We start from the raw sequence: 10,781 nt of genomic DNA, 5'->3' as shown, positions 1-10,781 counted from the left end.
AGGATCAATCCTCCCGACCCTGACGTGTTTAATTCATTCTCAAGATTTTCATCGAACCCAGAGCCTGCACCATTGAGCCTGCCGCCTATTTATTAGTGATATTATCTGTACTAAAATTTTTCAACAAACTTACACGAAGCGTATTTAATCTCATTGTTTTTTTTTTCTCTCTCGACTGCGACTCCACTATAATACTTTCACGGACAGCAAGGAGTCTCTAAGGAGGATTCTTGAAGCGGGCATCCTGCTAATCGAGTTTCTTCCGGGTTCCTTAACACGACTTTCAAATCATCAGGTCAATCGTGTTAAGGGTTGATCATACACGCCCTTTTTCCACATGTATAAGATGCACCTTTTTGTCGAAGTTTGACCACTAAAATCAGGGGCTCACGGGTGTGATGATTTATTAGTACACAGAATACAGAAGTTACAGACGAGGACAGTGATTCATGTTGCAGTTTATTATTCCGGATATGTCTGATTATAGCGAAGAGAAATTTAATTGATTGTGTGGTGAATAAAATTCACATTGTTTTAGTATTTGCAACTGTTTTCCAAACCCGTGAACTTTTACTATGTTAGGAGTACATGAAGATTAATAAAAGTATCAAGGAAGATGTACAATACTACCACATGATGATCAATGCTTTCGGATTGCAAAATAAGGTCGCATTTATCATGCATTACTTGATAAAAGTTGCGTCAACCGTTTAATATTCACATATTACGGTTATTATTCTAATTGTATGTTCCATGTAGTAATACGTTCAAAAAGCTGTCTCTGCAAATGCTTTCACTCTGACGAAAGATCACATTCGCATGAGGCAGGGGTGCGGAACGCTTTCTCGCACAGCAGATGTAGTACACACACACCCACTAAGTGTCAAATTAATTACACGAAAACCGTACGCGATCAATGATACAAATGCACTTTGTACGCTGACGATCAGTCATATCTAGTAACGCTACCACTACTACTATGATATCTATCAACTTGCACATTTTATCTACATCGGTGGGGCAACGTAATGTCTCTTCATTGGAAGAAACAAACTAATAACTTGCCCTAGCGAATCGGGTCTGCCTTCCCAATTCGACTAACAACGGATCCCGTTACTTGCAGCTTAATTTCCTCTTTATAAAATGCGCCTATTTGTACCATACATTCGGGACACTAAATAGGTTGTTATTGAAATTCAAATGTTCTTTAAATGTTGCTATGTTTTGCGCATATTTTGCTTACTTAGTCCAAGTCCATTGCACCGTCGTGCAGTTTTACATATTTCAGAAATGCTCAATTCCCGAAAGACGCGGAAAACAAAACTAAAACCTCGAAAGGGAACGCTTCCATAGATTAGTACGGTCTGCGATGGTTGTTAAACCGATTATTTCTGCCCCCACCGGACGAACCATAATTGTTATGTCCATAGCGATTGTTGTTGTTATTATTATTATTCCAATAGTTCCCTCTCCCACCACCATTGCCGTAGGATCTTCCACCACCACCAAAACCACCTCCACGGCGTCCACCGTTGTTGTTTGTCCAGCTGCTATTGTCGCGTGGATTGTTGTAATCGTAGCTAACCTGATTGGCGAACGGATTTGGCAGTATGTTCGAGGCCGCGGGCGGCGATGAGGTATTGCGCGAAATTTCGTTCATCATTTGCTGCTGATACTGCTGTATCTGGCTGCTGAGCTGCTCGAACACGCTCCGATTGCCGGCGCTGCCCGATGCGGATGTTGCGACGTTATCCGCCGGACCATCATCGCCCTGACGGTTGTACTGCTGGTTACCGGTGCTATATGCATCGTTAGCTTTATTACTGTTGTAGCCGGAATAGTTTTGCATAGCTGGGGAGAAAAAATAGGAAAAGAGCGAAAAGATTAAACATTCGGAACACATTGCCATTATGAAACGGGGCTCCATCGCAGCGCGTAATATCTAACAGAGGAAATTATTTTCAAGCACTGCCCAAAACACATTTGCAACACTTCGAGCAAAGCAAAAGCAAGCCACCCACCATCATGTCCATGCCAATATGCACCCGTTGCTATTGCATCACTTGAGTTAGCGCGGTACACATCAGCACATCCATTGATGATCTTTACCGGCGATCCCAAATGTAGTAGAATTGCTTCAGTTCGTTGCAGTTTGGTATATGAACGTCCCATTCCTTCATGTCCCACAACCTCGATCTCACCACGTCGTACAATGTCGAAACAGCACACTCGTCGCATAATTATGCCCCACACATATGGTTCGGTGCACGGCACCACCCAACCGGCACACGGACGCTTGCCAAAATCAAACCAACACAGAATAATAGGTCAACTCGTACAGCGAAGGATTATTCCTGCCTGTCTTCTTCAAACCTTCCTGCACTAACAAACACCACCACCACCGGACCAGCACTACCGATAACAGTACGGTAAGCCACACGGGATGAATAGGGGACTTGTTCAAGTGCCGAACATTTCCACACCAAGGATTTGAGTGGGCCCAAAAGAAGACTCAACCCCGCACGAGCCAACAGAGTTTTCCACCCTTTGGCTGTAGCCTGGCTGGGCACAATGCTTGCCAAGCTGTGCTCCACAATAGACCACACCGGGAGAGTTAAGTGGCCAAACCACCGCCAGTGTCCTTGGGCCGATGCGCGCCAGTTCTCTCTAGTGACAATTTGTATTTGTTCCGCTAAAAATTTACCGAAGCTTCCACACTTTTCGTGGCAGGGTTCGGTGTGACCGAAACGAACCCTTATCTTTATTATGTTTGCCTTTCATCCGCTCGACATTACCATCATAGCTCCTTCCATATACTAACGAGAGAGGTATTGTTATACGATGATCACACGTATATGAGTTTAAAATTTATGAAAATAGAACGAGTGACTGTTTTTTTTTTTTTGGTATTCTAAACAAACAATTTTAAAGCTAATCTAACTCTACCTAAACTCGACTCAGATTCACTGTACAGATAATGATTTATCTATTTACTTTGTGTTAACCAAAAACCAGTCATCCTTAGCCGTTGGACAGCTATCTATTGATGTTGCTAATGCTGCTGCTTCGGTCGTTCGTTCGTCCAAACGTCACACCTGTGCAGAACCTCCACAACTGCATCATTAGCGGCGGCCCGGAAGTGCAACGAACGAATGACCATGAATGAACCCTTCAACTAGCGGTGGACCTATGCAAATCCTGGCTTTCCGTTGCATCACCATCAGGGTGCCGGAAATCACTTGACTTACAGCGCCTTTCATTGGGATCGTTCCCTGTGCGAATATCGTCAATTTCAATGATAGAAGAATGAATGGATAGAATAGAACCATGGCTGACAGAAGGCTTTTTGGTTGATGAGATGGTTTCGAATTTTCATCCACGATCCCTCCCCCGTGTTTGCGGCAATGCGAATTTACACGAGAGTACCCTTTTGACGCTGAAATACGCCCTGCATTATGCCACTTGAGATCAATTTGCAATTTATTGTTCGATTGTCACACGCCGGCAATACAAGCGTTAGAAAACGAAAAAAGCGAATCTGACGCAAACTACACGACATACACACCGTTGGAGACAGTGTTGTAAATAGAAGGAATAGAAAGTCCCACTTCTACTCCACAATGAGACACTAAGTCTCAACCATATACATGAACCTCTTCGTAAATATCAGCTCAAAAATGGATGCAAGACTCATGATCCTTTGTACATGGTGGCGGGGTAAACTAGAAGTTATTTTCATATTTTAAGTAACAAAAAACATATTTTGTAAATAATGATCCGACACGTAACACAACATCCAGATGGTAAAGCAAACGGGATCACTGTGAACTGTCGGTCACGTTGACAACTATCATAGAGTAATTGGTCACCAGTAAAGGTCGATGCATAACCTAATTACTCTTTAAAAAAACATACCGAAAGGTTCAAAGTCGCATTTTTAATCTAAAACCCCGATAATTATCAGATTACACGACACAGCGAAGGATGTTCTGCAAAACAAAGCACATAGCATAGCTTGCAATCTTTCACTGGGGCGGCTTTGAAAAACCTTGCCGTCTGCATGCCGCACTGCACTTCAATGCAATCGATCGATCCCTCCTGAGCTTGTTTTCCAGAAGCTGTAATTTGATACCAATCTGAAACCTACCCGGTAAGCGGTAGCGGAACAGACAATACATGACTTCGGCAGCAACCTACAAAACTGCGTCAGGTAGGAGAAAAAGCCGCCACAAACCGAACAATGCATTTGTTGGCAAACAAAACTGCACCCACAACCATAAGAATGCAACGGCAACTGCAAAACAAAAAAATACGGATTTGTTTGAACACATAAAGATGAGTCCGTGTAATCGGTTCATCATCGACACCGGTGGTATGGTTCTTCGAAAGTTGACTCCTCAAGCCTCAATTATTATCTAATCCAAATCCAGTTTTACAGAGCCCTAAAAAGAGAAAGAAAGCCTAGAAATGGGAAGCGTAGCATAAGGATCAGTCCGCTTTTTTTTACGAGTTTCACTCTTCTGCCACTGTGAATGGGTAAAACCCATTTGGGTGAGAAAGGATACCTGGCCATAACTTTCGTGGAAGAACTTCTGTTCCAAAGGATTTTTCTCCACATTAGCAAAAAGGTTCACTCAATTCTAATTGTGAGACGAACAGGAACGCGTTCGAAAGCCCAATGTTCTTCTTCAGTAATTCTTCGTCATGTGCGCCTACGGGTGTTATCGATCAGATCTCATTAAACAATGCGCTTTTGTATTTTCAGCATTATCAATAGCCGCGTAACCTATTATTAGTGACCCATGCTTCGATTAATAGAGACTTGCATCTTCCCCAATGACATTTTCGCCAATCAAATTAACAAATCCTTAAAATCCCTACACTTCTCAAACTAATAATCCTATTATTGCGAAATTTTTCAGGACATCTTCAAAAATGTAAAGATTGCCACCAAGGAAATGATATATTTTTACATCAACAAAAATACAACACTCTTTCCCTTATCGCTTTTAGCAGGCAATTACCACGTTGGATAAGCCGCAAAATACGGTTCCATTCTTTTTACGGATACTTTCGCAAAATTCTTTTAAAAAAATCTTGTTCGCGCCATAGTTTTCGCTCCGTATGGCGACCAAACACACTACACGTTCGATTATTTGATCCAGCCCCACTTCAAAATTGAAGCTTCACATGTTTTGAGAGATTTTCACCAAAGCGTGTACACGGCTGTGTCCGCGCATATATAAAAACACATTCCAGAAGCACCAATTCGGAGATTCTATCTTCCAAATCGTGCTATCGTGCCACACCAACCAAAAAAAAAAAAAACACAGGAAGGTTTGTTTTCTTTTCGTTTCTATTCATTTTATCCCTTTTCAAACCTTCCTTTTCCACATGGTTTATTTATCTTTCTCCGATACTAACGAACGACGGGTGCTGGTACGGGTGGGAGAAAAAGAGAACTGTGAGTGGATATCCTTATTAGAAACAAATAATCATTCCTTTTCTTCCTTGCTTGTGTGGGGTAAAGCACTTGTGCAAGTGAACCCTTTCCACTTGAAGGATGGATCTAGGAAAATTTCTTTTAAGTCCACAAATAAACAACAGTGAACGCGACAAAGCATATGAAATGGAGAAAGGGATGAAATAAAAATGAAAGCAATTGATAATTTTAGTATAAAGAAGAAGAAAAAACTACCCTTAACGTCTTCGATTCCAGCATTCCAGCAGCAGAAAAATCTAATGACATCAATTTGCTGTGTTGTATACTGCTATTTAACAACAGATGTGTCCCAACATGGTTGTGAAACAATTGCAAACAATACATTTTATATTCCACACATACAATATGCGTATCCTGCAAAAAATAAAATAATTTGCATTGCCTTTTTAAACAGAATTCTCCCTCCACAGGGACAAACACACTTCAAAACACTGCTAGTGAGCACGATAAGCATCTTCCTGCGCCCGCCGTGGGGCTACTTAAACTGAGCTAGACACTGAGAAATAGCTGATGGGATGCATCATTTGTCGATTGTCTCCAAAAAAACACACCGCCGTACGTGCGTTTGTGCGATTGTTGACGTTGATTGCATCTGCTAATCTTTCTTCCGTGTGATGCCGAACCAAAAAAAAAAAAAAACATCCCACTAAACCCCACAAACCATCATTATCGAGTCACAGCCGCCGCCATCCAAATGAGCCGGCCCTTCCATCCATACACACACACACACACATTCACTCATTAGTGGAAGAAATTCCGGCCTGTCCAAAAAAAAAGTACTACCACACAACAAAACCACAACGTCGGAACTAATTAACCGAACAATATCAACTGCCGGAGTCGGCAGGCACGCATTGGTCGCGGCGCTCGGGAACGAGAGCAGCAGGAGGCAAAAAACGTGCCAAAGTGGCAATCCTGGTTCGGGATACGCTTAACGTGTCTCGCCCATCCGGAAGAAACAAAGGCCTCAACCGACAATGAGCGATTCTGTCAAGAGGACACTTATCGTTCTTTTGGGGTTTGGACGTGCATTGGACGTGCGGGGAGCGAGAGAGCCAGCTAAATATTTAGCAAAATATTGCAGGACTGCTTCTAAACCAACCTCGTTTGCCATCACAGATTCATCATTATCTGGAGGTTGGTTTCCAATCATTCCTTAATTGATGCCTAGAGTTTTCGACGGCTTGTATTACGTGTCCAAACTGCACTATGGAATGGCTGACGCGACGGAACTGTAAAATGTACCGCGCGATAGATAACCGCTATTCTAGAAATTTGAATCCTGGCCATATACATTATTGATTTACGATTCTCCTATGCAGCAGATGCCTCGAAAAAAAACTTTGGTTTGGAGACTAACGAGGTAAAACTCCAATTTCATGGTGGCAGCTCCAAGAACTGTATGTACAAATGACTTACTATCGTATAGCGATTGAAAAACCTCAACCTAAGGGGCTAGTCATGTGATTAGAATGACACTGGACGACGGAACACGCAATTTAGACCCACATGGACGGAATTAGTAGACCCTAACTGAGATGGAATGTTGGCAAGACCGTGAAACAGTTGTTAAACGAATTAAACTATTAAACGTTCAACGCACCTTCCGCATTAATAATATAGCCTGGTACCAAAAGCTACAATAACGTTTCCTTGAAATAATTGTTACTAAACAGCTAACATTTACATTCATTCCTAAACCTTGTTAAACATTGTACAACATTAAGAGAAGACTTACCACCTCTACGACCACCATTGTGGTAATTATTGTTGCCATAGCCTCCCGATCCCCGGGAGTTGTTGTATCCTCCTCCTCCTCCGCCTCGTCCACCACCACCGTACCCCAGTCCCAAACGATTATTCAGCATCCGATGACCCGATTGAGCAAGTTGCGCTCGATCTGTACGTTGACCGAACCCGATCACTGGACCTTCACTCGCATCCAGCACCTTCGGTTGATCCATAGCATTGGCGAGCTTTCTTGCGGGGAACACAAAATCGTTCGCAAACTTCGGATCCTGGAAACGCACCGATAGCACCTGATTTTCGGTCACTGCTGGCAGTCCAGGAATGGGCGAAGGAAGCATACCCTCCTTGGGTACATTTTCCTTCGTCGGAATTACAAAACCTTGCACGTAATCGACCATAACAGGCATCTCGCGCACGAAATCTACATTGTCTTCATCCGCATACAGACCGGCCAGCGTTTTGTAACCGGTGGAACCGGGCAGTATGAATAGTTTCGCGTCTCCATTCTCGTTGCGAAGTTGTTCTTCTACGGTGAGCAACGGTACCTTCGGATCCGTTGCCTTGAACAGTCGTTTCTCGTCGACGAATGGAAGCAGGGCTACACCCTGCCAGGCAAACTTTTTCCCATTCAGATCGATGCGGAAATCGATCGGATAGAAGTCAATAATGGGACTTCGCGGATCGATCATCAGTTCGGCGAATGCCTCCGGTACGTGACTACGACTGGCGGCCGGGAACACGCCCATTAGCTGCTGCAGGGGTTTGAACGGCGTGCCCCGATCGAAGTGAGTGTTTACATTTTCCAGGTGCTTCAAGTCAGACGCGAACGGTGCATAGTGGTACGGGAAGTACCATTCCCAGGAGGCACAGCCCTGGTAGTAGTATTGTAACACCCAGCAAAGTCCTCGTACGTACTCCCAGGCAACCGTTTGCCGGAAGCTGGTATTCTGCGACGTAACGTCAAACTTAGATTCATAGTAACGTTCCTTAAATCCATCCTCCCACAGCCGTACCTCGTCGGGCGTTTCCTCTTCCTCAGCTAACGCTACCGCTAATGATTCATCCAATTTGTGCTTGGTGCCGCGCCGTTCCGGCTGGTCTGTACTGCTACCGGCAGCATTATCTTGTTTCGCATTCCCACCTTGTCCAAGCATTCGAAAATGGGCCGCTTCCTGGCGCGGATTCACAATTGCCTGCGGTTGCACACCACGACCGAGCGGCGTCGGAGCGAACTGAGAATTATTTAGCTGTTGAAAATTGGGACGCTGAGAGCGATCCTTCTGCATTCGCATACGCTTGTTGCGCTCCTTGAAACGATCTTCGCTCACTTTACGCTGCCGAAAAATTTCGTCCTCCGCATAACCCAGATCGGTCATGATCATTTCCACCCGGTCGAGCAACACGCTGCCCGAGTCGGTTAGATAGCCGCGTGTTTTATAAACACACTTCTTGTACAGCGTCACCAACCGATCGATTGCATTCTCTCGAATCTCCAAGCTGGGGAGATGTGGAAGGAAATCGTTACCGACGAAAAAGCACATAAACACCCAATCGTCCAGCACGCGCTCGAAATCGTACTCGAACGGTAAGTTGGGCATATCCAGTTCCTTCTGCAGGTACTCCTTCAGCACGTTCAGCCGCACGAATATGTACTGCGTCTCCTTGCCTGGTGCTGGTGGCGTCCGGTTTGCCAGTTCACGCTCCGACTGTAACCCGGTGCAGCACTTCATTTCGTGCCCCATCTGCTGACAGATGTCGCACGGTCGTTCACGGTTCGGGAGGAACTCCTCACGAATAATCGTAAAATGAGTTTCATGCGTGGCTAGCCCCAGCATGATCAGATCCGCATCGGCACCACACAGCACGTGATGAGTGTTCGGATCATAGTCCGGCTGCACTCGCTGTTTCCGAATGTAATCCATGATTTTGTGTTCGCCCTCGCCGGGCACGTTAGCATCCGACAGAATAACCTTCAAATTCTTCCATCCCGGATTGTTGTTCATTCGGTCGTGCACATAATACTGCAGACATTTGCTCAACCGATCCATAAACGGTGTGCCAGGTGTAATGCAGTTAGAATCGAAGTGACTTCCCTTTTCTTTTTCCGGTGGCAAAATTGCACCTTTGGCCGCCAGCTCCTCCCGGATACGGGCAATTTCGGTCGCTTTTTCTGCCGACTCTTTAGACGCCCGGAAGCGACGTGACCGCTGTTGGTTCATTTTGGCACGTGGCGCGACACCATCGATGGCCATGTACAGCACCTTTCGCGGTCGAACGATGTTCATCAGCCGATCGATGCACTCGAAGATAGCGACCATCATCTCGTCCTCGTTCTTCGGTGCCGGTTTATCTTCCGGGTGTGTACACGGATGGATGATACCGTTCATATCCAGGTACAAATTATCAAACTCCACCCGGTTCGGGTTCGCATCCGAAAGATTTTCGTACACAACATTTCCCTGATCGTCCACTGTCTGCGGAAGAATGAAAACCGGTAATGGCAGCACACTCACGTTCGCTTTGGAAAGCACAAACGCACATTCGCACGCACCGCCGAATGTTGCTCGTACACTTACCTTCTGCTCGACTGCTTCGATTATCACGGACGGATATTTCCGCGACAACCAGCGAAAAAATGCTGGTACTCCCATGGTGTAGACAAACGAGCGTCAGTTTCGTTACGAGAACTTTTAGTTTCCTCAATATTTGCCCTAATTTATATGAACGTGTTTATGTACCTGTAATGCTTTCCCACGGAGTTTTGTTACTGTCAAAATCAAGCATTTCCACATGTCAAAACTTTACTTCAAATTTGAGAGGAGTTGGGGAGGATTAGAAAAATGCCGCCAAATTGCTTGCAAAATGGATTAATACACTACACAGGCGATGTACAGCGAACAAATGCGATTCTGCTCAAAGAAATGTGGGTATAATCAGTAGAAAAACAATAGAAATTGTGATGGAAAAGGCAAAAAGATTACAAGCAAAAACATCAAATCGTTGATCGCATACATTGTGTAGACACCTTGAGCGAGTGAAATATCCTTGAAATATTGCATTATAATGTCAAATTCAGCATTTTTATGAACTCTTCTTATGCTGATGTTATTTGTTTAGATATAACTACAAGCAAAAATGATCATTTCGAAACTAGTTTCTGCATATAACTTATGATAATTTTAAACAACACCCTTCTCTTGATGCGGCTTTCGTTACTGAAATATTTCATTCGAACAAGATGTGTATATATGTTTTTTCGAATTTCAAGTTCAAGTTTCAAGTTTGAGTTTCAATAATTAGCCCTTCATATCTCGCTGCTGGATTTTTAAACATTATTACTATTTACCTGTAACTTAACTAAAAGACAATAATTTACAAAGCAGTTTCTAAAGTTGTTTCCTGTCCTTTTCAAAATGTCCTGTCAATAGTTTGACACAAGCCAATCACTTTGCAGAACGATCTCACCACTACTAGCACAGCTAGGCCGTGATCGTCAACAAAGTGGAATCGAACAAATTGATGACGGACG

The 10,781-nt window shown here is 44.0% G+C and overlaps 1 protein-coding gene across 1 annotated transcript; it reads right to left on the bottom strand.

Annotated features, from left to right (window-relative positions):
• Nucleotides 1-417: 417 nt before the first annotated feature.
• Nucleotides 418-9,997, bottom strand: LOC128309544 (5'-3' exoribonuclease 2 homolog). Its single transcript, XM_053045962.1, has 3 exons — nucleotides 9,829-9,997; nucleotides 7,242-9,726; nucleotides 418-1,851 (listed from the first exon to the last, which is right to left on the bottom strand). Exons 1-3 carry the CDS (start codon nucleotides 9,901-9,903, stop codon nucleotides 1,355-1,357), a joined length of 3,057 nt encoding a protein of 1,018 aa, XP_052901922.1. The 5' UTR covers nucleotides 9,904-9,997; the 3' UTR covers nucleotides 418-1,354.
• Between the last annotated feature and the right edge of the window lie 784 nt (nucleotides 9,998-10,781).

This window comes from Anopheles moucheti, chromosome 2, assembly GCF_943734755.1.
Source record: "Anopheles moucheti chromosome 2, idAnoMoucSN_F20_07, whole genome shotgun sequence".
NCBI classification, from domain to species: domain Eukaryota; kingdom Metazoa; phylum Arthropoda; class Insecta; order Diptera; family Culicidae; genus Anopheles; species Anopheles moucheti.
This window is presented reverse-complemented; position numbering and strand designations above follow the sequence as displayed.

Coding starts and splice junctions, on each gene's coding strand:
- LOC128309544 (XM_053045962.1), bottom strand. CDS start 9,903: ATGGGAGTACCAGCATTTTTTCGCTGGTTGTCGCGGAAATATCCGTCC. Junction 9,727..9,828: donor TCGAAGCAGTCGAGCAGAAG/GTAAGTGTACGA, acceptor ATTCTTCCGCAG/ACAGTGGACGATCAGGGAAA. Junction 1,852..7,241: donor CAATGGTGGTCGTAGAGGTG/GTAAGTCTTCTC, acceptor TTTTCTCCCCAG/CTATGCAAAACTATTCCGGC.